The sequence below is a fragment of the Talpa europaea genome (genome assembly GCF_964194135.1).
Source record: "Talpa europaea genome assembly, chromosome: 7".
Taxonomy (NCBI): Eukaryota; Metazoa; Chordata; class Mammalia; order Eulipotyphla; family Talpidae; genus Talpa; species Talpa europaea.
The window spans coordinates 87536820-87563749 of record NC_140074.1 but is presented as its reverse complement, the minus strand read 5'-3'; the positions used below and the strand labels follow the sequence as shown (position 1 = coordinate 87563749).

At 45.0% G+C, this 26930-nt stretch overlaps 1 protein-coding gene across 1 annotated transcript in view; it reads right to left on the bottom strand.

The window, feature by feature from the left end:
- RAP1GAP2 (RAP1 GTPase activating protein 2) overlaps positions 1 to 26930 on the bottom strand; it is a gene marked incomplete at both ends in the record, with an annotated part of 211514 nt that overhangs the window by 53872 nt on the left and 130712 nt on the right. The window contains one exon of the mRNA XM_084238203.1: positions 1427 to 1462. Coding sequence (XP_084094329.1) covers positions 1427 to 1462 — 36 coding nt within the window. The remainder of the gene's footprint in view (positions 1 to 1426; positions 1463 to 26930) is intronic.

Below are 26930 nucleotides of genomic sequence, written 5' to 3'. Positions count from 1 at the left end.
ATATGTTATTTTATCCCACCAGCCATGTGAGTGGGTATTTTTATTCTGATTTATTTATAGAGCTTGTGATATTCTGATGCACAATAAGAAATATAGATTTGGTCTTCATCTGGTTCCTGGCAGGAGCTCCTAGAATCTTTGGAATTTCCTAAGGGAAGGTAATGTGAGCATTCAGGAACATCTTTTGTTGGTGTATTTGTCCTTCTGAAACAGCTCCAGAAACATAAAGGTGAAGGCAGTGTTTTGTTATTCATATATTTATGTTAATGAGTTTATGTTAATAAGGTGGTTTCTGGAAGGCCCCTGAGGAAGGGGGAGCTGGTTGCTAGGGGAACCAACAAGGAAAAGAGGGTTGGAATTGCAGTCCCACCTCCCAACCTCCAGGGAGAGGAGAGGGGCTGGAGGTTGGGGAACAGCCAATGGTTTAATCAATCACGCCTATGTACTAAAGTCTCCAAAAATCAAAAAAACGGGGTTTCCAAATCTGTACTTCTGAAGAGTGGTGTTCAGAATGCATGGAGACTCGGGGCCCCTTCCCCACTTCTCAACCCAGGCATCTCTTCCATCCGCTGTTCCTAAATTAAATCCTTTTATAATAAATTGGTAATCACGTAAGTACATCTTTTCCCGAGTTCTGTGAGCCACTCTAGCAAATTAACTGCACCCAAGGAGGGGATCATGGGAACCTCCAATATATACCAGGCAGTCAGAAGCACAGCTGTGGTTTCACAACTGACGAAGGAAGAAGGGGAGACCAGTCCTAGGAGACAGAACCCTTAACCTGTGGGGTCTGGTGCTAGCTCCAAGAAGACCATGTCAGATGGAATTGAGTTGTAGGACCCCCTACTGGTGTCACAGACTGGTTTGGCAGGGAAAAATCTATCACTCATTTGATGTTAGAACGAGGTGACAGAAGTGCTGTGAGTGGACAGAAAATGGGAGCGGCAGGCTTAGAAAAGGAAAGGAGCTGGCTGGGACCAGTGAGATCTATTGCTACAACTCAACTTAGAAATCCAGCAGATTCAAGATTTGAACTCAGGTTTGTATTCCAACTGCAGCTCTACCTCCCCCACACAAGATAACTCCCCTAAGGAAGGGCTTTCCCTCTAACCTTGTTCCAGGAACAATGGACCCTCTCAAGCCCTCCCCACAACAGAGGGTTTATAGCCTCCCCTCTATGGGCTGGGGGGCTCTGTTTTTAATCTCCTGCCCACAGGCAGGAACCTCCCCAGAACCCTTCCTGCTGCTCAATGTGGAAATGGCTTCATGTTGTGGGGTTATTGAACTATGAATTCTTCCTTCTCTGGCCTGACCCCCCAAAGTCCCCAAGATCTCCCCATGGGTTCTGCCTGGTGTGTGTCCCCCAAGGTTACAGCTAGAGATGCACACACACCCCACTCAGTTCCCCCAATTTGAGGGTACTCACCTGCATTTTCTCCAACATCTCGAAGAACTCCGCCGACTGAAAGACATAAGAGGGTAGGGAGAGAAAGATGGGGGTTCAGGCAAGAGGTCTGCTGAGAAACCACACCCACTGTCTGGAAGCTTAGCCCAGGTCTCCCTGGGGACAAAATTTATTTGGATCAAGAAAGAAGATAATTTGATTTTGCCCTTACAGAGCTGGAGGGCCAGAACACCCCACACAACCAAAGAAAAACCAAGACACGCCTCTGCTGGCAAATGGCCCTGGGGAGAACAGCCATTCAGCTTCTGCAAAGGGAGAGGGGTCTGGGTGGCCCCTGGGAAAATCCAAGTTCCCCAAAAGCCTGTAAGCCCTGGGATTCGGCCTCCAGCAGGATTCATGTTTAGGATGGCCAAAATGTTCAACACAAGTAGTTTTCCAACTTTCAAGGCAACACAGCTCTTCTGTCTCCTCCTATAGAACCCCAAAATTTAAAACTCGAAGACATAAACCAGCAAAAGCAGTTGTGGGGGGCTGAGCCCCTGAGGCCTCTGCCTGTCCCTAAGGCACCACTTTGGGAACCTCCGCTTGTGAGTCTGTAAGCCACTGAATTGCAGCATCCAGAGGCATCAATAGATTTTTTTAAACCTCAAACACATAAAATCCAATGTTTTATCCTACTTTAGTGCTACCTTTGTAAACTCCAGGAGAGACAGAAAGGAGGGAAAAGGAAGCAGATTAGAGGGTGTAAAGGGATGAAAACTTTACCCCAACAAAACCCATACAGAGGTAGGCCGCTCAGAGGTTTCCCCACGCCCCATTCCATGACAACAATTACACTTTCCTATTGTCACCTCACTGCCCATATCGTATCTGGGGACTGGTGAGCCGTGAGTTAATGAGCACCAAAGCTGCCCCAGATGAATAGGAGACAAAACCAGGCAGTGACAAGGGGCCACTTCTTCCCTCACAGGTAGAACTCTCTCCCTTCCTCTGCAAGGAACAACAGGTCAGAACTGCCTGGAGCCTGCCTCACTGCTCTCAGAGATCACAGAAGAGAAGGCCCAGGGGAAGGGCCCAGATAAAGTCACAAGGAGAAACACGACATAATCTGGCCCCAGATGCCAAATGACCACGCACAGGATGAAGCTGGCCTTCGGAGGCAAAGAGTCTCTGACCCACCAGCAGTGCAGATTCCAAGGTCTGAAAACCCCACATGTGAATGTGCAGAATTAAGGACAAGCTCTGGCCATCCACAAGGAGCGCCCGCTCCCAACCTCTTCTTCCCACTGCCTCTGTGCTTTCTCACCAACTCCAGTCTCCAGGAGAACAACATTACTAGACATAAAGAACTTATACAAATCAATAAAACTAGAAAAATGAGTAGAAAGAGGACAAGGAAGCAGAAACAATCATCATTTTCAACGCAAAGACTCTGACTCAGCAATTCCTCTTCTAGGGAACTACACTATAAATAGCCTTACACATGTACATAAAAATAGATACAATAAAATGTTCACTGCAATACTGTTTATAACAGTAAAGAAAGAAAATAACTTAAATGTCAAGTTATAGAAAATTGGAGTAAGCTACATTCATAGAATAAAACATAAGTAACATGAATGACTGTGTCAATAAAATAGATACATAAGAGGAAATGGACAATTATTAGAAATACACAAGCTATCAAAACCGACTCTGGAAGAAATAGAAAATCTAAAAAGACCTACAGTAAGTAGAAGTTGAATAAGTAATCAAAAAAATTACCCAAAAAGATAAATCCTAGGCTGAGATGGCTTCATCTGTGAATTCTACTAAGTATTTAAAAAAGAATTAATACTAACTCCTCACAAACTCTTCCAAAATAAGAGGGTATACTTCCCAACTTATTCTACAAGGCTAGTACCACACTGATACCAAAAGCAAAGACATAACAAAAAATAAAAAAAATAATAAAACTATAGGTCAATATTATTTATGAATATAGATGCACAAATTCACAACAAAACACTAGCAAACTGAATCCAGTCACATGTCAAAAGAATTATAAATCATGACCAGGTGGGGTTCATTCCAGGAATGTAAGAATTATTTAATACTTGAAAGTCAATAAAATAATACATGACATGAACAGAACAAAAAACAAAAACTGCAGTGGCTTCTCAATAGACATATTTAGATAAAGCATTTGACAAAATCCAAAACCCTTTCTTGATTAAAAAAAAAAAAACACTCAATAAACTATGAATAGCAGGGAAGTCTCTCAACATGGTAAAGGCACCTACAAAAAAAAAAAAATCCACAGTTGATATCATAGTTAGTAATGAAAAATAGATATTTTGCCCATAAAATAAGGAGCAAACCAAAGACATTCACTCTTACCAAGTCTATTGATCATTGTACTAGCGTTTCTAGCTGGAGCAATTAGGCAAGAAAACTTTTTTTTTTTTGAAAAAGGCATTCAAATTGGAAACAAAGTGAAACTACTCACATATTACATGCTCTTCTACATTGAGATTTTACATTAAAAACTATTAGAACTCATATATAATAAATGAGTTCAGCGAGGTTGCAAGATCTAAGATCAATACAAAAATCAATTGTATTCCTATGAACAATCTGAATGAACCAATGAACAACCTAAAAATAAAATTAAGAAAACAGCACCAAAAAGAATTAGGTGTAAATTTAACAAAAGAAGTGTAAAGCTTATATTCTGAAAAATATAGAACAATGATAAAATAATCCAAGAAGTTCTAAATAAATGAAAATAAATTCATGGTCATATTTGGAAGAGTCAATATCATTAAGATAGCTATACTCTCCAAACTGATCTACAACTCTGGTGCAACGGACATCAAAATTCTAGCTGCCGACGTTGTAAAAAGTGGAAAAGCTGATCCTAAAATTGATTTAAAAACACAACGGGTTCAGAAAAGCCTAAACATTCCTGACAAAGAACAACACTGGAGTTGTTCTTGGAAGTTGGAGACTCACACTTTCCAACTTCCCAACTTATTACAATACAAAAGTAATCAAGACATGTGTGCCACCACAAGGAAATACAAATAGATCAATGGAATAGAATTTAGAGTCCAAAATAAATTCATATACCTATGGCAACAGATTTTTCAACAGGGTGTCAAGACATTTGATGGAGTCTTTTCCACAAATTGTGGTGGGAAAACTGAATACCACGTGGAATACAATGAGGCTGGATCCTTATCTCACACAATACACAAAAATTAACCAAAACTGGATTAACAACCTAAATGTAAGACTACTGCTATATAGCTCTTAGAAGAAACACAGGTAAATCTTTGTGACCTTGGATTGGGCAATGGATCATTAGATGTGCTTAGAAATATGGACAGATACCTCAACAATTGAGTGTGGACTCAACAGAAGGAAAAAAAATCAATAAATTAGACTTTACCAGATTTTAAAACTTTTGTACTTCAATGGACACTATTAAGAAAGCTTTAAAAAAAACAACAGAGAATAGGTGAAAATATTTGCAAATGATAATATATCTGATAAGGGATTTTTATCTAAACTATAAAAAACTCTTTACAACTCTAATAAAAAGATACATAACTTCATTTAATGAGCAAATGATTGAATAGACATTTTTTCCAAAGAAGATGTACAAGACAATAAGCATGTGTTTAGATGCTCAATATCATTAGTTGTTGAGAAATGTAAATCAAAACCACAGTGAGAGACCATTTCACACTCACTAGGATGGCTTTAATCAAAAAGACAAATAGTAGCAAGTCCTGGCAAAGATGTGAAGAAATTTGGGACCTGCTAACTCTGCTGGTGGGAATGGAAAATGTTGCTTAAAGGTGGAAAATGATTTGGCAGTTCCTCAGAAAGTTAGCCATAGTTACCATTTCACCTAGCAATTCCACTGCTAGATATGTACCTCAAGAAAATGAGAACATATGTCCACACAAAATCTCACATGCCAGTGTTCATAGCAGAAATAGTCACAATATTCAAAAAGTGGAAACAACTCAACCATCTACCAATTCAAGAAACAAATTATGACTATGGGTTCTTTGGTGGTACGGATAGTACAGTAACACACATCTAAGGAGGTGTGATCCTATTATCCTAAGTCATATGCACGTTTAAACTAATGTAACCACAATAAAGAAAATTGAAAAAAAAAAACATGATTATGTTAAAAAAAAGAAATATGGCATATCCACACAATGGAATAATATTCGACCATAAAAAGGGAATAAAATACTGATAAATGCAATATAGATAAACCTTGAAAACTTAAGCTAATTGAAATATGCCAGATGCAGCAATCACATAATTTGATTTCATTTACATAAAATGTCCAGAACAGGCAAATCTAAAGAGATTGAAAGTAGATTCGTGGTTGCAAAAAAGGAGGTTAGGAAGGGGATAGCTAATGTACACAGAGTTTTTGGGTTGGTTTTTTTTTCAGGTGATGAAAATGTAAAATTGATTGTGGTGATGGTTACACAATTCTATGAATATACATTGAATGTGTATCCTTGCAATGGGTGACTTTATGGTACATGAATTGTAACCCAAAAATACAATTCCCAAAACACTGTGCAGTCACTCAAAAAGAAAGCAATTGATGTATATTGCTTACATAAAACAATTGATGTATATTGCTTACATAAAACAATCTCCAAGATATATTAAGCATGGGGAGAGCAAAATAAAGATCAGCACACAGAATATGATCTCATTTTTATTTTGTATACACACCTATAAGAGTGTATATGAATGCATAGAAATATGGACGCAGATACCTCAACAAAATCTAAAAGTGATTTTAACAAAATGGGGGGATGAGAGTAGTGACAGGGGTTTTGCTTCACATACAGCCTACTTCACAAGCATGTTACTTCACAAATGAGTAACCTACGTTACCCGTAAAATTAAATTTCAGATAAATAAGTTTTGTAAGGGAAACAGAAAAACCTGCAAAGTACATGAGCAAATAATTTTCTAAAGGTGGAATATAAAATGACCAATAAACATTCAGAACATGCCCAACCTCCTTAGTTATTCAAGAAATTGAGATAGTAAGTTATCTTTCCTATATCAGATTGGCCAAGAACAAAAAGAAAATCCAATGTTGGCAAAGATAAGGAGTTCAGGATTCAGGGACTATGGTAAGTGTGCAACTGGTACACTTGAAGGACGATTTGAAACTATATGTCCAAAGCCTTAAAAATGTTCACAGATTTTGGTCCAATAAACCACTAGTGGGAATTTCCTCTAAAGCACTTATTTGGGAAACTACACAATACAATGAAACAAGGATATTCATGACAACATTGTTTATATGCAAAAAAGTATAAACAGGCAAAGTACCCACAAGGAGAGAAAGATGAAATAATGTATGGGAGTGTACCTACACAATTATATACTCTAGAGGAGATTTGTGTTGAGTAAGCTAGCATAAAGATTCACAATGCATTGCTAAGTAAAAAAAAAAAGAATTTAAAACAAGATGGTGCCACTTTTTAGTTAAATTTTAAAAACCTATTTGATGATGTGTGTATGTGTGTGTGCACACGCATATGAATACACACATTACCTAACCAGAGAAAAACACATTGAAGGATACATACCAAAATGATTTAGAGGTTATGAATATTTTTTTCCTTTTTGCTTTTCAATTTTTTAATGTTCTACAATTACAAATTTTTTTAATTATCAAAGATCAATTTTGTAATTGATCACTGTTCTTAAGGCTTCAACACCTAAGTGAAGACTCTGACATGCCTTTCTTTGCTTCCCTCAACCACTGCTACAGGCCCTTCTTCCTTCATAACAGGACGTTCAGGAACAGGAGGCTACAGCCTTCAGTGCCCACAGAAAGCCCCTGGATTCAGGCCAATTAATTTTTAGATCTAATCTTGACTCTCTGGATTATAGACTACAAGGCTCTCCTGAATGACTCCCAAATTCAGCTCACTCTCTGTTATCTATACAAACTGACCATCAAAAAATACTAACATGTATTCTTAAACAATGCCCCTGTATGGTTAACCCCAACTGAATAAGACCTGCAAGACTTGGACTGGGTGCTGGAAGTAGTAGGCAAGGGCCTGTTGCCAGGGTACTTGATCTTAATTATGAGACAAAGCTGTCCAGGGTTAAGTTTCAGATGACTGCTGTCACCATGGCTTAGAAAAGACATGAAGCCCTTCTTGCTGGGAGGTCAAGTGTATGTGTTCTCTATTGGCTGTGTAACAAATTACTCCAAAACTTAGTGACTCAAAACAATTTCTGGGTCAGAAATTCAGAAGAGGCTTAATTGTGTGGTTCCAGCCCCGGGTTTCTCTGAGGGTCACAGTCAGGATGTCAGCTGGGGCTGATCATCGGCAGGTTCGACCGGGCAAGGGCTCTGCATCCAAGATGGCGTCTTCACATGGCTGCTGGCTTAGGGGTCTCAGTTCCTCGCCACCTGGACTCTCCATAGGCTACTTGAGTTTCCTCACAACATAGTAGCTGACCCCTCCCAGAGAAAGCAATCTAAGAAGGAAAGCATGGAGGAAGCTACAGTACCTAGTCTCTAAAATTCTGGAAATATCTTTCCCCATTATCCTATTCATTAAAGTATCCAAGACCAGCCAACTCTCAAGGGAAGAGGAATTTGCTTCCACCTTTGAAAGTATCAAAGAATAGTGGATATATTTTAAAGCAACTGTATCAAAGAAGGTTTCTTGTAAGAGATGAAATCCCAGCCAAAAAGGATAAACATTCCATTTGAAAGAAGGCAAGGAGAGTATTACAATGTGCTAACTATGTGAGCAAAAGTGGGAAGATGAAGGAGCATGATGTGTCTTTGATGAATGGTGGATGGGTCAATCTGGCTGGACTGTGACTGTGGTGACAGCACTCTGAAAATTAGACTAGAGAGGCAGGCTAGCATGTAGGCCTGTGTGACTCAGTGCCAGGAAGTCAGGCTTCATCTGGAAGGTGAGAGCAACCTAATGTTTGGGCACACTAGAAAGACACAGAGGCAGCGGAGTTTAGGGGTAAAAACCAGGTCTGGAGGGGCTGATCTGCTACTGCCCAGCAGTGTGGCATGAAACATGTTGCTCAATCTGTCTTAAGGCTCCTGAAAGTGGAATCAAATAACCCCTGCCTTTAGGGGCTCACCTGAAGATGAAGTGAGAGAGTGTGGACAAAAGTGTCCAGCCAGGGCTGGTCCACAGCGAGCACCCAGTAAACAGCAACTATTATTGCAGAAGGAATTATCAAGAAAGCTCACTCACTTGGGAAACAAGTTTTGTCCTGTTGGGAGACAGTCAGTCTAGCAGCATGAGGAGATTTACCTCTCCACCTTTAGAATACTTAGCGTTCCCTGACTTCACTGGTCTTCCCAGAAGAAGTGCGCTAGGTTAAAAATGCGTCTGTGTTTCCTGAATGAAGATGCTCGTGGCTTGGGGTTGGCACAGGCATTGGGAGGGGAGGATGATGCTTCCACCTCAGCCTTGAGTCATACTCTTGGTGGACGATTCTTGGTGGACAGTGCCCAAAAAATGCCATCCATGAAGCCAGTGGCTACTTGATCTCAACTAGGCTGGCTCTACTTCTGGGTGACTTGCAGCACTTTCCAATGGGACAGTTTCAGTCCTGGCAAAGAGTGGGTCTCCTTTTCCATCCAGAAGCAGGGTGACTCAGGCCAGCCTGGAACAGCAGCTCCAGTCATCAGACCCTCCCTTGTCCATATCCCCAAGATAGCTTCACACAGCCCAGGGCACACAACAAACACTCAATAAATGCTCGCTGACTCATTGGCATTGTCTCAGAGGCCCTTTAGGTAGGACAGAATGCAGTCTTCCCCGGTGCACCCTCAGAAAGGGGATCCCCCTCCATCAGGAAGCCAGGCACTGGATTTTTACCGAGAAATGTAATTCAGCCTCCTCATTTCTAGCAGTATCTGCTCAGCTGTCTAATTTATTATTAGCAACAGCCGTTGCCACCCAAATCAGAGCGGTGGCCAGCATTTCCCATGGGCTCTGCTCTAACAGCCAGTCAAGAAGGCTGTGAAATAATCACCCAGAGCTAGCACTCAGCCAAGGAAATCACAGGCTGGGCCCGAAGGTTACGTTCAGGTGCCATTCCTGTGCTCCCCACCTCCCAATATAGAAACTGCCGGTCTTCCTTCGAAGGCAAAAGCAGGTCCTTGGGGGGAGAATGAGGGAGGAGGTCTGAGTAGCAGGAGCAGAAGTGAACAGGAAGCGTAAGGCCAGTCTTGAGAAATCGTCCAGATGCCCCGCTTGCTAGCACGGGTGCAGGAGCCCTACCCTAGCAGTGAAGAAGTGGAAGCAAAGGAAGGACTATGGTGTCTGTGTGGTGTCTGCGGTATGTACAAGAATAAGAGGAACACCGCTGCCCATCTTGCCACCCTGTGACCTTCCTACAGAGAGAAGTCGCCTGGCCTGCCTTGCTCAGCCCCACCCGGGGAATTGGCCTTTCCTGCAGAAGGGGCCATCTTTTTCTCCCTTGTTGCATTCCATTTTGGGAGCCCAGGATTAGCACTTCCCCTCTCTGACCTTAGCTGGTGAAATAACACCCAGTGACAATCACCTGCAGCCCATCAGGTCCCTGCTGGGTGTCCTGCCCCAGCTCTAATCAACTCTCCTTCCCTCCTGGAGGTGGGGAGCAGCCTCCCTCCACCGGAACCCAGGAGGCACCATACTCCCTCTGCTCACAGCACAGGACACTGGGTGAGTGCCTGCGCCCCATGCTGGGCTAACCTGACTCACAGTGTGTGGGGGAAGGGGTCACATGAGCCACTGCAAATGACCAATGCCAAACACACTCCATGCACACAGTAGGACAGCCTCCTTATTTATGGCCAGCTCAATACAGGACACACTGTGGGGGAAAAGGCATGTCAACAGCAAAAAGAAAAATGAAAACAAGACAAGGATAGAGAATAAGGGCCCCCACAAGGGTCCCAGGGCAATGGGACAGAGACATGACTGGGCAGTGCTGAGGGTAGGGGAAGGAAAACTGGGGTCAGCAAGTTTCTGGTCCCCATGGAGAAGGGAGATAACACACACACAATGATTTCTGGAGAGATTTATAAAAAGAATTTTACAGTGTTTGAGGGAGCCGGAAACCCAGAGCACACACCCCATTGGGAGCCAGACTGGCTGTGCCCCGTGACTGCCTCCTCACAGCACATGCTGCACTGCCCTGGCTCCTCCAGGGCGCAGAGGCCCCCATCCACAGGGCACGCAGGATAAGGGCCAGCTGGTTGTCAAACTAGCTGCCTGGGCTGGAGGAAAATACCAGGGCTGTTCCCAGTAGGAGGGCAAAGGGTAGTTCACTAGGACAGAAGGTCCTCAAGAGCAGAACTCTGTTTATTTTGTTCACTGCTGTATCCCTGGGCCTAGAACTACATGGCACACAGTAGTAGATGCTCAATAAACATTTGCTGAATGAATAACTGAATACTCTGCCAAGCAAGATAAAAATGAAGCAGGCAGAGGAGGTTAAGTTCTAGGGCCACAAGTAAGCAGAGCTGGCTCCTCAGGATGGCAACAGTTAGGGATGGACAGGTCGGTGTAAGCACTAGTAAATGTTTTCTGTTCCATGGCCACAGACTGCACCCCTCATCTAAGACAGCCAACCCTATTCCTATAGGATGCTCCAGTGATAAAATATATCCAGACACAGGTTCTGCTTCAGCCAAGCCTCTCTTCCTCTCTCCTCCAACCTATCCTCACCTGTCTCCCTTTTTGGTCTCCCTCCCACTGACTCACGCTGAGTAAAGCTCCTCTGCTGCTAGAATCTTTCAGAGGCACTTCTTCTGCTAGGTGAGTTTGGCCAGATGGTTCTCCATTACCTATGGCAGTAATAATGCCACAAAATCACCTGGAGGGCTTGTTACAACACAATTTCCTGGCCCTGCCCCAGAGTTCCTGACTCTTGGCCAAAGAATCTGCATTTCTAACAAGTTCCCAGGTAATACTAATACACTAGGGACCACACTTTAACAACCACTGATCTATGGAATTAATCATGTTTAACACAAGTGATGTGTAAGAGGGGCTAACTTGGCCCAGAACAGAAATGGAGCAGAATGAGGAAGGGTGGGAGGAGGGTTTTTATACAACTTCTTAAAAATTAGGTGGACTTATATGTAAGTCTCTTAAGAGAGGATTTGAACATGCAAATGACTATAGGTACCAGGTAAGTAATATAAGACAGTGAAGAAATAACAAAGAGATTGGACTAATGATCGAAAATCTACTTATAAAAGAAGCTCAGGACCAGATGACTTCATGGTAAGTTTTACCAAATATTTAAAGAAGAATTAGCACAATCCGGGCCTCCCTGGTGGCGCAGCGGTTGAGCGCTGGGTTGCGAAGCTGCCCGCGGCCTCTGCGGCGCCGGTTCGATCCCCGGCTGCTCCCCGGCCACCGGAGGAGGGTCCCACATGGCACGCAGACCTCTCCTGCCGCCCGCTGCTCCCCTCAGCAGTGTACTTCGGTCCTTCTGCCTGCTCTGCTCCCCACTCTGGCTCTGGTGAATTCTCTCACCCTCCCGCGCTTCTGACTGTACCCAGTGCATGTATAAACAAAACAAACAAACAACCCAGCAAACAAATAAATAAAGCATGCCTCTATAAAAAAAAAAAACAAAAAAAAAACAACCAAAAAAAAAAGAATTAGCACAATCCTTTATAGCCTTTCCAAAAAGGGGAGAGCAGGGAACACTTCCTAGCTTATTCTATGAGGCCAGCATTACCTAAATCACACAAAGACACTATAAGAAAACTATAGACCAGTATCCTTTATAGGTGTAAAAATCTACAGCAAAATACTAGAACCAAAATCCAACAGCATGAGGATTTGACCAGGTAGGATTTATCCCAAGAATGCAAAATTGGTTCAACATAAGAACATTTATCAACATAACACATTAATAGAACAAAGGGAAAAATCACATGATCATCTCCATCTCAACCGATGCAGAAAAAGAACTTAAATCTAATACACTTTCATGATAAAAATAGTCAGAAATCTGGGAGTAAAATGGAACTTCCTCAACATGATAAAGGATATTTTATTTTTGTTCACAGTTAACATCATGCTGAATGATACTGAAAGTTTTCCCTCTTTGGCCAGGAATGCCAATGTACACCACTACTATTTAGTATACTAAAAGTTCTGACTAGAACAAGAGAGAAATAAAAGGCATCCAAGTTGGAAAGGAAGAAAACTATCTCTATTTGCAGAGGACATGATCCAATCTAAAAAAACTCAAAAGAATCCACAAAAAATCTAGAGCTAATAGAGGAATTCAGCAAACTTGCAGAATACAAAAATCAACACACAAAAATCACCTGTGTTTTGACATGCCAGCAACAAACAAGCTGAAGAGAAAATTAAGAAAGCAATACCATTTGCAAGAGCATCAAAAAGAATAAAATACCTAGAATAAGTTAACAAAAGAGGTAAAAAGATTTATACACTGAAAACTACAAAACTCTGAAGGAAATTAAAGAAATCTTAAATAAATGGCATGACATGTTTTGTTCCTAGACTGGAAGACTTACAATTGCTAAGATAGCATCCAAAGTAATTTACATATTTAATGTAATCCCTATTAGAATCCCAGCTGAACTCTTTGTAGAAATTGAACAGCTGATCCCAAAGTTGATATGGAAACTCAAGGAACACAGAATGGCCAGAACATTCTTGAAATAGAATCCACACTTCCTAATTTCAAAACTTACTACAAAGTTATAGAGTGATCAAAATTTCATTGTGCATCAATGGACAGTCTCAAGAAAGTAAACAACCAACAGAATGGGAGAAAATATTTGCAAATAATAGATCTGATAAGAGTCTAGTATTCCGAATAAATAAGTCTAATAACAAAAGCACTGATAATTTTTAAATGGGCAAAGGACCTGAATACACATTTCCCAAAACAAATGTGTAAGAATGGAAAAAAGGGGCCTTTTCCTGGTGGCGCAGTGGTTGAGCGCTGGGTTGCGAAGCTGCCCGCAGCCTCTGCAGCGCCGGTTCTATCCCCAGCTGCTCCCCGGCCTCTGGAGGAGGGTCTCACATGGCGCGCAGACCTCTCCTGCCGCCCGCTGCTCCCCTCAGCAGTGTACTTCGGTCCTTCTGCCTGCTCTGCTCCCCGCTCTGGCTCTGGTGAATTCTCTCACCCTCCCGCGCTTCTGACTGTACCCAGTGCTTGTATAAATAAAAATAAATCTTTTAAAAAAGAAAAAAAGTTAAAAAAAAAAGAATGGAAAAGAATTTAGAGTACACAGATAAACACATACATTTTCGGCCAACTGACTTCTAACAAGGGTGCCAAGACCAGTCAATGGGGAAAGAATAGTCTCTTCAACAAATGGTGCTGGAAAAACTGGATAGTCACAGGAAAAAGAATGAAGTGGACCCCTGCAATTCACACGACATTCAAAAATTAACCTAAAGCAAAAATCTAAAACCCAGAGCTAAAACTGCAAAACTCTTAAAAGATAACATAGGAGTAAATCTTCATGACCTTAGATTTGTAATATCAGACCAAATGAAACAAAACAGATAAATTGTACTTCATCAAAATTTAGAGCTATTGTGCTTCAATGGACAGTCTGAAGAAAGTAAAAAGACAACCAACAGAATGGGAGAAAATATTTGCAAATAAATTTGCGAATAATAAGATCTGATAAGAGTCTAGTATTCCAAATAAATAAGTCTAATAACAAAAGCACCAATAATTTTTAAATGGGCAAAGGATGTGAATACATATTTCCCAAAAAAAAAAAGATATACAAGCAGATAATAGGCATAAAAAAAGATGTTCAACATTAATTAGTTTTGGGGAAATGCAAATTAAAACCACATGAGATACCATGTCACACCCACTAGGATAATGACAATCAAAAAATGGAAAAATAACAGGTATTGGCAAGCATGTAGAAAAATTGGAACCCTCATACCTTACTGGTAGGGATGTAAAATGGTGCAGCCACTGTGGAAAACAATTTGGCAGTTCCTCAAATAGTTAAACGTAAGTTAGCGTATGACCCAGGAATTCCACTCCTAGGTAGCTTCCCAAAAGGACTGGAAACAAGTACTCAAATATTTGAACATGAATGTTGTTCATTGTACACTGAACAGCAGCACTATTCACATTTGCCAAAAGATGGAAATATCCTGAACATCCATCAACAGATGGCCAGGTAGACAAATTGTGGTATATCCATAGGATAGAATATCATTTGGTCACAAAAAGAAATGGGGTACAATATATGCTACAATATGAATGAACCTCAAAAACATTAAGCTTAAGTGGAAAATGCCAGATACAAAAGGTCACGTGTTATATGATTCCATTTCTATGAAAGATCCAGAATGGGTAAACCCATAAGGACAGCAAGATTAATGGTTGCAGGGAGCTGGAAGGAGGGGAAAACAGAGAATAACTGCTTAGTGGAATCTTATTTGGGGGTGATGACCATATTTTAGAACTAAGTGGGGGGTGGTGAGACACCACTGAATTGTTCACTTTAAAATGATTAATTTTATGTTGTATCAATTTCACCTCATCCACATAAAAGAGGAGTGAGGGAGTAAAACAACAGTAAACCAAAGAGCACGCTCCTTCCAGAAAGGGGCAGCTGGGCTGATGTCTAGCCAGGCTGCGAGCAGAAATGCAAGCTCAATGTTACCAGAATTTCCAACTTTTCAAGAAAGGCCAGAAATCCAAATTTGTACATAAATCTCTCAACTTTTGTACATTGATAACCAATATAAATTTTCAAAAATCTCTGTGTGGACCAAACGAAACACATCTAGGAGCCAAACCTCCCCATAGTACACAGTTCCAAGCTCTGCTCTATACGCAAGGGAGCCGCTGAACATTCCTGAACTGGAAAATGAGATGATAAAAGCAAAATTTTAGGAAACCCCAAGGTAGCCTCTGTTGGGCACCCATGATGTATCAGCACTGGACACTGAATCAGGCACTTCAGATGTCACCCCACAAAGCTCACAAGTGCCCAGGGAAAGAAGGTGAGAGGGTTGGAGAGATCGAGTGATTAGGCAACTTGCCCAAAATGAACACAGTAAAAGCAGAATCCATGGTCAAGTCCAGAAACTTAACAAGGCCAAACAGAACTCTCATTCTTTCCCTCGAAACCTTTCTCCACCCTAGTCAGTCTTCCCATCCTCCACCCACCCTCAGAACAAATCCTTAAGGGTCATCACTGAGTTATTTATCCCTCATTGGTCACACCCACTCCACCTGCTCCTGCTAGTCTGTCAAAACATATCAATAGCCACACGGTCTTTCTCAAAGATAAATCAGATGACATTGGTTCCCACTTAAAAAAAAAAACCCTCCAACATACTACTTCACACACAGGCCAAGAGGGGTCAGCCCATTTGGTGACAGGGTAGTCAGGATCCCTTCCCCATTGTCGAGTGGTGACAGAGCCCAAGATTGGAGGACCCCTTGGTCCAATGCCAAACAAGCAAGCATCCTGCACTCCCCACACTCATCCTGAAACTGTCCCACTCTGGTCCTCTACCAAAAAAAAAAAAAAAAAAAAAAAAACAACAAAAAAAAAATAAATAAATAAAACCCAGCCAAAGAGAGCAAAGAAAGGAAAGACATTCACCCCCAGCCTGCAGCAGCAGGTCTATAAATGAGGAAGAGTACAGCAGTCCAGAGCCTAGCCCCCACAAGCTCACTGGGAGAGGGCACAAAAGGCCTGGCAGAGCTAAACAGGGGCCCCACAAAGCCTCCGGAGTTAATCTGGCTTGACAGGAAAGAACACCGTCTCTCCAGGCCAGCCTGAGTGTCACACACACCCACCTCCTGAAGGTCGCACTAGCCAACTGTACGGTTCTGAGATTCTGCGACAGGCCAGAGACCCTGTCAGGACCATCCTGGGCACCAGGGCAAAAAGGGAAGAGAGGCTGGACTCAGTGCTGGCCTGGCCAGCTCCAAGTATCTGGAGCCAGGTGGAAGGCCAGCAACAGAGCCCCTTCCGTTCTCACCTGGTACCCCACCTGCGGCGCACCCTTCAACTGGCTCTGGGTCCCCTCAGGCCTTGGAACAGTGCCAAGAAGCCTTGTCAGAGGAGCACAGTGGTGGGTTCTGCCCAGCCCCATGGCAGGACCCCAAGCTGAGGGAGGAAAGGCCCTGGTGCCTGACCCTGTCTCATGCCCTTTTATATCCCCCCTACACACAGTCCCCTCTGTTCCTGGTCTCTGTTCCTTCCCCTGAGTAACAGGTGGCTTCCATGCCCCACTGTAGGCCAAGGTCTATCCAAGCCAAATCCAGGGGCTCACTGCCAGGTGACAGCAGGAGGGGCTCTGGCTCCTCCCCTACCCAGCCATTCTGAGCAGAGGCACCTGGACAGGCATTCTCCACAATCTGGGGACACTCACCAAAAGATTCTTTAAGAAATCCATCATCTTCCACAGTGCCTTCCCCTCCAAATTGGGGGACCCTGCCTCACTGCCTGAGCACCACTGGAGCTGTGGTTGCTCCCACCCCAGCTGCTTGCTGCTGCTGACGTTGAACAACTTCCTTAAGATCAAACAAGGAACTGCAGGATTTGGGTGTCCGCCCGGAGCTGTTATTCTACATTGACTAGTTCTGACCTTTGACCCTACTTAGCTAGTGCTGTTTTTCTGGGGAACCCAGGGCTGATGAAGCCGCCACACATCATATGTTTTAAGGGTAAGGTGTCCCTGCCAGGAGAGAGGTACTGTGCCAGTAGGTTGTAAAAGGAGACCCATTGGGGGTCTGGGATTCCCTCCTGCCCCTGCATCCTGATCTGGTTCTGAATGAGTTCCCCAACTGGCAGCAGGGCAGGGCCTGGAAGACAGGACTGGGGCAGGAGGTTCCAGCAGCATTTGATGCATTGTGGGACTCAAGCAGGCCTCCCTCAGTTGAGATCTCAATCTTCCCATCTGTGAACTGGCAAGTCCTATGTGTAGGGAGAATAATAGCCAAAAAAGCAAGCAGGTGGCTGCATCTTGAAGGGCATTCACATGGACCTCACAGAGTCTAAAATACCTTGAAGAAACAACAGCGGAAACCAAGAAGTGGTTCCTTTGCAGGTGGGGCTCATGGGAGGGGGGGTGAGGCATAGTATGCATTTCTTTTTAAATCACTGCATATATTACTTTGAGTTTGGTTTTTTGGTTTTTTTTTTTTTTTTTGTACTGTGCCTTATAAAAGAGAGCAGTACTTAGGCCCTGTGACTATTTCACAAGGAAAAATAAAGATAAATAAAGCAAATGGCTCGAGGAAACTCATCCTGCATCTACAGCACAGGCAGAGGCATGAGAGTACTGGGCTGTTAACAAGGACACGGGGGAGAGCGAGGAGCCAGGTCCCAGGGCTCACCTGGGTCCCAGAGTCTTTTTACACTAAAACCACATCACACAGCACCCATCCAGGGCTTCAGTCCCACTCCAACTTGGGGAGGAAAGCAAGGTCCCCAACTTGAAAGGGGAGGAAGGAATTTAAAAATCCCCCAAAAAGGCAGCACGGCTTGATAGAAAGAGACCCTGGTTTAATGTGTGGCCAACAAGAGTCTAACTTGTGGCTCTGCTGCTTACAGCTGCATGGGCTGGTTACTTGGCCGCTAAGCCTTAGTTTCCCTATCTTTAAGGTGGGAAATTTAACCCACTTTGCAAGGCAGGTGTAGAATAGGATGTGGTAAATATGTGTCCAGTGGAGGGCAAGACACAAAATGCCCTCAGTGAGTGGTAGCTGATGATCACCTTCATTCCTTCCTCCTGCTCTGGTTCCGTACTCGCTCTTCATGCCCTGACTCCCAAGACAGTCTAAAAGTACCCCACCACCTGCCCATCCCACCCAGAAAGTCGATCTTTCTGCTTTCCCTCCTCCATCCCAGCCCACCACCTGACACACAGCCCATCTCCTCTCTCCCCAGGCTAACCCCATCCTGCAAGTTCCAGAGCTCCTGAGACTCCAACAGCATTCTAGAGAACGAGAAGTCAGGATATGTTCCCCGGGGCTGGGGCAGGGCATAGCTCAACAGAGGTCAGAGTGGGCCTCGGTGTGGGTCCATCCCTGGGGGCTTGCAGTGACATTGGAGGTCAGAAAGGTGGGAGGATGTGAGGGGCAAAATTCTAGGATGTAAACTGGGCTACCCCTCACAGTGGGAGGGGCCACACACTAGAGGGAACCCCGGTTTGAGGGATGTCTCATCCAACTCTTAAAATTCTAATAGAAAAAAACATGTTAGGAGAAGGAATGCGGTCAAGTTCAATGGTCTCCCTTCCCCTAATGAGCCCTTCTCTTCTTCCCCTGGAAAAAGACTCCCAGGTTATGGCTCCTGTGTCCTCTGCATACTCCTATTCCCTCCCACACCTTTTTCTGGCTCATTTGCATTCCTGCTTGAGTCAATAAGTCATTTAGCAAAGCCCCACCCACACTGCCATGCCTACTCAGCCTGGCTCCCCAGGACATGTCATATCCAGAACACTTGTGCAGCCTCCTTGGTCACAGCACCCCAGAGCCCAGGGAGCCTTGTGGTCCAAGGCCCTGCCTCTACACACAAATGCATTCAAGGCATCAAAAGGAGAAACATGAAACCAGCTCACAGATCCCCTCCTGCTGAGACACTGGCTCAGGGCTGGATATCCTGGACAATCTGCCTCTGTGCCTCTCCTCCTATCCACTCCCCTTTGTTTGGTTGACTCTTAGTGAGTCCTTGGGGGATCACCTCCTCCAGGAAGCCTTCCTGGCCTCCACCCCTCTAGCCAGTGATACTCCCATGGCATCCTGCACATGCCTTATCAAATCAGTTATCTTTCTGCTTTGTAATTTCTTGTTTAATTGTCTCTTTCTCCCTGTTTCATCTACAACCTCAGCATCTGGCATATAGGTGCACAATAAATACTTGCTGAATGAATAACTGAATAAACTGACTTCAATCTAGTGACTAAGACAATTACAAAAGTAAATAATTTCAAACCAATAAAAGAACAGTAATGGGGGTAACACCTGCATGGCTGAACAGAACACTGGGCAATGACTGTACTTCAAAAAGAAGGAATTTCTGGAAGGGGGTTACTCTTCCTATTTTGCAGATAAGTCCACAGAGGTACAGGAAAAGCAGGTCCTGCATCTAAAGATACACAGTGGTTGAGCAGGAACCAACATACCAGGACACTACCTTCTATTTGATCCTCATGATAATCCAGTTGGTAAATGAAACTCAGAGTGGTTAAGTGACCTGTTAGTACCAGATCCAAATGGTCTGGGTAAGAGAGGGAATGGAGAGCAAGAATGGAGAGAAAGAAGGGAAAAGGGTAGAGAGAAAAGGTAAGTGTATTTGCCTATACTGAACTCAGAGCAGGAAGGAGACTCGGCGAGGGAGCCCACAGTACCTGGCAGGGTTATCAACAGCAGTGGCAGCACGACCACACACTGGCAGCCTCTTCAGAGTGGGCAGCTGGGACAACAGGCCAGCAGAGTGAGCCCTGAGGACAGCCAAGCACAGCAGAAGAATGAGGGCCAGGAAAACACTCTTGTGGGGCAAAACTGGCCTCAGTCCACTGGCAGCAGAGGTGGAGAAAAAAGATTGAGCTCTAAGCAAATTTCCCCCTAGTCCCCTGTGCCTCTGAACAAGACCTCTCTTGCTTGCTCACTAGCAAAACCCACTGTCTATATGACCCAAGGATAACAACTGGATTATACAACACCCTGTCTTCACTGAGTCCACAGAGATCAGCTGGGTTTCCTTCCCGGCCTGTAATTTTTCACCAGCAACTGTGGGCCAATAAAAAGTGCACCAAGAAAGAAAAAGAAAAATATTGGATGGTTTCACTTATAGGAGGAATGCAGGAGAACCAAATAAGGGATCAGGGAAAAAAATAATTATAATAAATTAAAAAACAAAATTAACAAGCAACTATAAATCAGAGCCATTCTGCAGGGGAGGGGGAGAGAGAGGGATCAAAACAGGGGAGGAAAAAGCACAAGGGACTCTGGTGATGGTGCACGGGTGAAATTGGGGGTGGGAATTTTACAGGGACTACACTTGAGAGGAGAAAGCATACATTGTACAAAAAGGAAGAATGACGTAATATATATAGATAAAGTACACCAGACTAGGAATCAGACAGGCCAGCAACGAAATCTCAGCCCAGCCACTAGCCAGCTATGTGACCTTGTATCCCACTCTCTTCATTTATAAAATCAGAATAATGACCCCCACTTTCTGGGGTGCTTCTGAAGATGAAATAAAATGACAAATGTGTGTGCACCTAACACAGGAACAGTAATTATCACCAAATGTCTGCTGACTCTAAATCTGTTCAATTAGAGAATTAATTTCTTGACAGGAGCAGCTGCCATTTACTGAGCTCTTACTATATAGGCACTAGGCCGTTGATAAAGTACTTCTCTTTAGGATCTTTGTGACCACCTCTGAGTAAGTCACTGTACCCACTCCACAGCTGCAGAAACTGAGGCTGAGAGTTAAATAACTAGGTAATAGGGTGCAGAGAAATACAAACAGTCAGCTTCCAGGGCCCAAATTTTGAACCACCCCACTAATGGGGTTCACTCGGGCCAGATGGTGGAAACAGAAGAAACAGGACATCCAGGGTCAACATCCCACCCATCTTCCCAGAAAGTCTTTCCGCAACCTGCCAACCCAAATTCCCACAACACGTGACTTTGGTTTTCTATCAGTGGTTAGGACTGTTCATCTTTCCTCTAAGGTGAAAATTCCAGACAGGCAGAAGCTATGTCTACATACACAAGAGTTATACACATACCAGATTTATCAAATCTAAATGATACCCATTGTAACATAAACATTATTTTACATTCACTAACAAAGCAAAATCACCACCAATTACATACTATAGCAAGCTCATGCTAGTGAGATGCATCCTGATTTCAGAGCTGTTAAATGAGGGGGGGGGGTTTGGGGGAGTATATCTTAGAAGTGATGAAATACAGTAGGAGATACGCAGTAATTATTTGTACTCAGTAATTATTTCTTGGGTAGTAGAGAAGATGCCGAATTTGAAATCACCAGCTTCAAGTTTGTATCTTACCAGCTGGCTAAGGGAATACTGCTTATATCTGAGACTCAATTTTCTCATCTATAAAGCAGGAAACATAATTCTTCTCTCCCTGGTGGCTGTGAAAACCAGAAGAGTGTTTTATAAACTGTATAGCACTGTGCAGACCTAAAGCATAAACAGGACATGAAAAGTGGATGATGGACACCATCAGCGGCTACGGTGAAGCCAGGCGGCCTTGCGGGTATTTGTAAAGGGCTCCTTAAGAATATGGCTGCCTTGGGACAATCCAGCTCTGTTTTCTAGGAAACTGGGGTTCCTACTTCCCTGTCTGTCGGCCCCAGCACGGAACAAGGGCATGACTGACACTTGCCTCCAGCCAAGCACTGGTTAAGGAAGAATGGCGTCTACACAATGGAGAGTGTCCAAGTCAAGCTTCAGGGTGCCAGTGGGCAGAGCTTCTGGTTCTGATCCAGTCTGTGGCCTGAAACTTCCAGTCCTCCCAATAAAGTTGGGCTTGGTTTCAGGTCTGAGCCTCACAGCAGGAAACTGGAAAAATAGCTCTGTAAATCTCATCAGGTTATTTGAAATAACCCTTGCTAGGCTTGCAGGGCAGGCACTGGAGGACAACAGCCTAAATAAAGGCTAGGAGACAGGAGGATGAGGAAGGGGGTGACTTGGTTTTGGTCTCATGAGTCGCCATATGTGTGACCCAGGCCAGAAGCCCAGGTCTATTCTGAGGAATTGGAAATAAGGACTGTGAGCTATGAAGGGCAGTGCTGGCCTCCCAGGAAAACCTCTGCTTCCCTCCAATCCTTGTCCCTGAGATGCAAAGCAGCAAGTGCTCCACTGCTGTACTGTCCTCTAAATGGCGCTGGTGGGTGGGTATCTGGCTGAGTGTCAGAGGCCTGGCTTCCTCCCTCTACCGCTCTTTGGTGGTCTTTTTTGTTCACCAGGCATGGTTCCTGCATAAACCAGGTTGCTTCCAACTTACCCTCTCATGTTACACTCCCTTCCCCTCTCCCTCCTCTCTTCCCCTCCCTCCTGTCCACTTCCCTGCTGACTCCTGGAGAATGGGAACTGCAGCTATTCTGCCCAACACACCCCAACTCTAGGTTTGTAGCCAAGGGCAGCAGATTCTGAGCCCTGCCACCACCTCTCCACCTCTTCCTCCAGCAGGTAGGTTTAACACCAGGTGCTACAGACCCTGTGCCAATTTATCTCCCCCCTGACTCTGGCCTAGACTTGTGCCAGGCAGAGAAAAGAAGCTGAAGAAGAGCTTTCTGGATTTGCCCATTCAGAGAGAACCCACCACACCCATCACGTGAAACCTGCACCCCCACCCCATCCCACAGCAGCCCCTGATTCCCCTTCCTTTATCTCAGAAGCTGTCTCCTACTCAAGCCCCCACCCTAGTGCCCCATGGGATTGTCACTGCCCTCCTGGCAGAGTTCAGCATCATCTCAGGGAACTGTGAATATCCAGCCAGGGAGGGTGACCTAGTTCTGCCAGTCACTACACTGGGAGCAGAACTCAGCCACCCATCTCCTAAATGAAGTTCCAAACTCACCATTTCTCACCACCCAACTCATTCCCAGGGCTGTTCAGGCAAGAGTGAGTGAATGGAAGGATACAGTCTCACACCATTTCTAAAGGAGGAGGTACCATATACCAACAAACCTTCTTTCCAGGCCTCTCCTCGCTCTGTGCCTCAGCTTCCACACAAATTACAAGGCACGCAGGTGGCCGCTGTCCCTTCCCCTGTGTGCCTGACCATCAGCAGCTGGTTACTGTCCCTGTACTGACTGGTCCTGGCACCCTCCTGCAGGGGTGATGCTACCAGCTGCACAACTTCTGTCCTAAGGTCAAGAAGAAAAACACGTCCGATGCCTGCATCAGCACTGTCCATTAATGGCAAAAGCAAGGTGGAGAGATTAGCTAAGTCAGAATTTTGGTGATCTGGGCTCTTCCTATTAACCCCAGGACAATAAATTACTGGGATTTCAATGGCGCCAACTCCCTGCCTAGCACAGAGCAGGAGCTGATCAGGTGCACTGGACTGAGCACCAAATCAATCAGTATATGTTTTGGGTTTTTTTTAAGATTTATTTTATTTATACAAGAGCCAAGGTACAGGACAGAGGTGCAGGAGGGTGAGAGGATTCACCAGAGACAAAGCAGGGAACAGAAAAGGCAGAATGACCAAAATACATTGCTGAGGGGAGGAGCAGACGAGACAGGAGAGGTCTGCCGCGCCATGTTGGTTGCTTCGAGGCTGACCAGGATCGAACCAGCACTGCAGAGGCTGCGGACAGCTTCATAGTACTGCGCTCAAGCGCCTGCACCACCAGGGAGGCCCAGTATATGTTTTTAGTCCGCTGGGTTTGACTAAGTAAAATACAACATCAGAAAAGAAGCCATGGGAGATTGGTAACATGCTCCCAAGGTGTCTGAGAGATGCCCTCTGGGTCACCCACTTCAGCCCTGCCAGCCCCTAAAAGGCCCTAACCTTTCTGCCCCCACCCAGAGGGAGATGGCAGGAGGAAGGCTGAGGGCTTCCAGCCTCCTGCTTGCTGGGAGTTTCATTTCAGGCTAACCTGCAGGAAGGGGATGTCTGCAAATTGCATGTTCTCTTCCTTCCCTGTCTAGTTAATGATTACCTAAATAAATGCTTCAGTCCCGAGTGATTCTAACAGTCAGTCCCCAACCTCCAACAGCCTAATTATACATATACAACCGCATGGGGACTTTGACGCTGAACAGCTCTCTTCCCCATAAACCATATGTCAAATAACACAATTGGCCCACCCTCTGCTGCCAGCTGGGGCTGATGAATAGGGTGCTGGGGCAAATGCAGGTCCTAACAAGGTTTGGGGTAGGGCTGTTGTGCTGCCCACCCTGGGCCCAGCTGTCCTAGCTGCGAGAACCACTTGACTACAAACACATTCACACCAACGCAGCGTCCACCCCGCAAACAGACACCCAAAACACACGGATGATACGACAAAGAGCCACCCAAACATTCACATTCACCCCCACACACAATAAATACTCGCTCAGGCAAACACACGCCTAGTCTTCAGTGAGGTTTATGGGTCCCCAAGGCGAGGACCATTAGCCAGCTGCACACCCTGCTGCTGGAAACAGTTATCATCTGTTGCTGTTTCCAACTCGCCTGCATAGTGGTCACCTCCTCAAAAGCCACGGGACAACAAAGGAGGTGTGCAGAGGGAAGGAAGGACATGCTAGAGGCCTCAGCGTTTTTTCTCACGACCAATTCCCTTTCTACCAAAAGCGATCTATGCATCCAGAGGATGTGTTTGAACTGACACTGACACTGGCGCCTGATTCTGAGCCGGTGCCACCATCCAGACCCCACATACGGAAGTTGTGGGCAAGGTGGGAGCGGCACCACACCAGGGACCCAATAGCACAAGTGCCCATTCTGAATGGGAAGGCTGTCATGGGCCCCACTTAGCCCCGGTCTCCCCTAAGGAGGTCTCCGGGGGTACATAAGTGGTAGGGTTAGCAGTGGACACAGTGAGGTTCCAGTTCCTGGCAGCCTGACCCCATGGGTCTGCTCAGCTGACTTAGTGGGCAGTTGTTGGGCTTGTAACAGCTCCTGGGCACCCCCAAGCTCCAGTGTCCGGTCTGCCACCCAGTGTTGATGGTATAGGCCACAAGGGGGCCTGGTGAGTCATATGGCGGATCCAAACACAGCTGGGACTTCTAGTTATCTCTCTGTGATGCAATGGACGAGGCTGAGACCAGTGATTGCAAAGCAGATCTATATAATGAGAGCTCTGACCTCTTAAGTCCCAGACAGTTTCAGCTCCCCAAGGGGCAGGTGAAATGCCCTGGCCTAAGGCACAACCCGTGTTCACTAAATTGGAAGTACCTTTGGCCAAACAGATATCCAGAGGCAAGGGTAAGCTGGAGCTCTGAAAGTGATGGTTCTAAAAGGGCCCTCAGGATGTGAAATTATGACTCTTTTCCCCCAGGCCTACAGCACAGGGCATGGCTACTGGAGGAGCACATGCACTTGAGATTTGGGCTGAACCTGCGCAGCTCAGGCTGGGCACTCACCCTCAGTGCCACCCTCTCCTACGCCACCAGCAGTGCCTGGATTGTGAGAGGACCTACCACCTCAAGGGGCAGGGAGTCACGGATCCCAGTCACTAAGACACCTGAGTGTGTGCATGGGAGACCCCGCCTCCAGCTGGAGTAGAAAGAGGCAGTTTTCCTGTGCTTGCCACTGTGATCAGCTCTACGGAATCCTGTGTACCCTAACTGACAATCTCCCTGTCTCCACTGGTCAATCAATCTGGCTCCATAGCACCCCTAAAACTGCACTTGTCAAGGCCACCAATGACCTCCAAGTTGTCAAATGCAAGCACTTTCTCTTCCTATTCACCTGTCAGCACACTTCTGCAGCATCCCCTCCTCTGAGCGCCACAGTAGTCCTGCCCTCCTGATTTCCTTCAGCGCACCTTGTAGAGCTGTCTCCTCAAGAGGCCCTCCTCTGTGGAGATCGTCCAGGCTCAGCCTGGGCCTTCTTGTCTGTCTCCACTGTGCCCCTAAGCTATACATCTATTCCCCCAGATTTAATAGCATCTCTATGTCGACTCCCCACATGAGTATCTCCACCCTTGACCTCTCTTTGGCCTCTAACTCAGCATCTTCAAATGCACATCTGATTTTTCCATTTCACTGTCTCATAAGAATCTCAAATTCAGAGTGTCCACAATAGAACCCCTGATCTTCCTCCCAGACTTTGCTCCTCCCAAGGCTTCCCCATCTCAGAAAAATGGGACTAAAGCCTCCAATTGCTCAAGTCCATTCTAGATTGACTAAACATCTAGGTTCCTTCCTTTCCCTCACCTCCCACGTCCAATCCATTAGTATATCCTGTTGTCTCGACCTTCTCCATGTAACTTGAATCCATCCATTTCTCTCCATCTCCACCCCCGGGTTCAAGCTCCATTTCAGTCTCGTCTTTCTCCCAATTTTGCTGATCTATAATCCATTCTCCACATGGTAGACAGATATATATCATATTACTTGGTTGATTAAGATCCAAACCCTCCCAAGGCCCACAGCTGGGCACACTCTGCCTCTCTGCAAACTCCCCATGTTCACTCTACTCCAACCACAATGGCCTCCCTTTCTGTTCCTCACAGGTACAGACTCTTCTCTGCCTCAGGGCTTTTGCACTCATTATTTCCAGTATCAGCTATACTCCCAGCTCTACATACAGCCATTCCTTCTCATCCTCCGGGCTCAGCTTAAACGTCACCCCTCAGTGCCCAAGGAAATCCATTTCTCCCTCCCACAGACACCGCAATTCTGAATTAGCACCCTTGAAGTAATGGTCACTTTTAGAAGCCAAGATAAGAGCTGCAGTTGCTGAGGACATCTCCCTCACAAAAAGATAAGCTTATTTACAGTTCATCTCC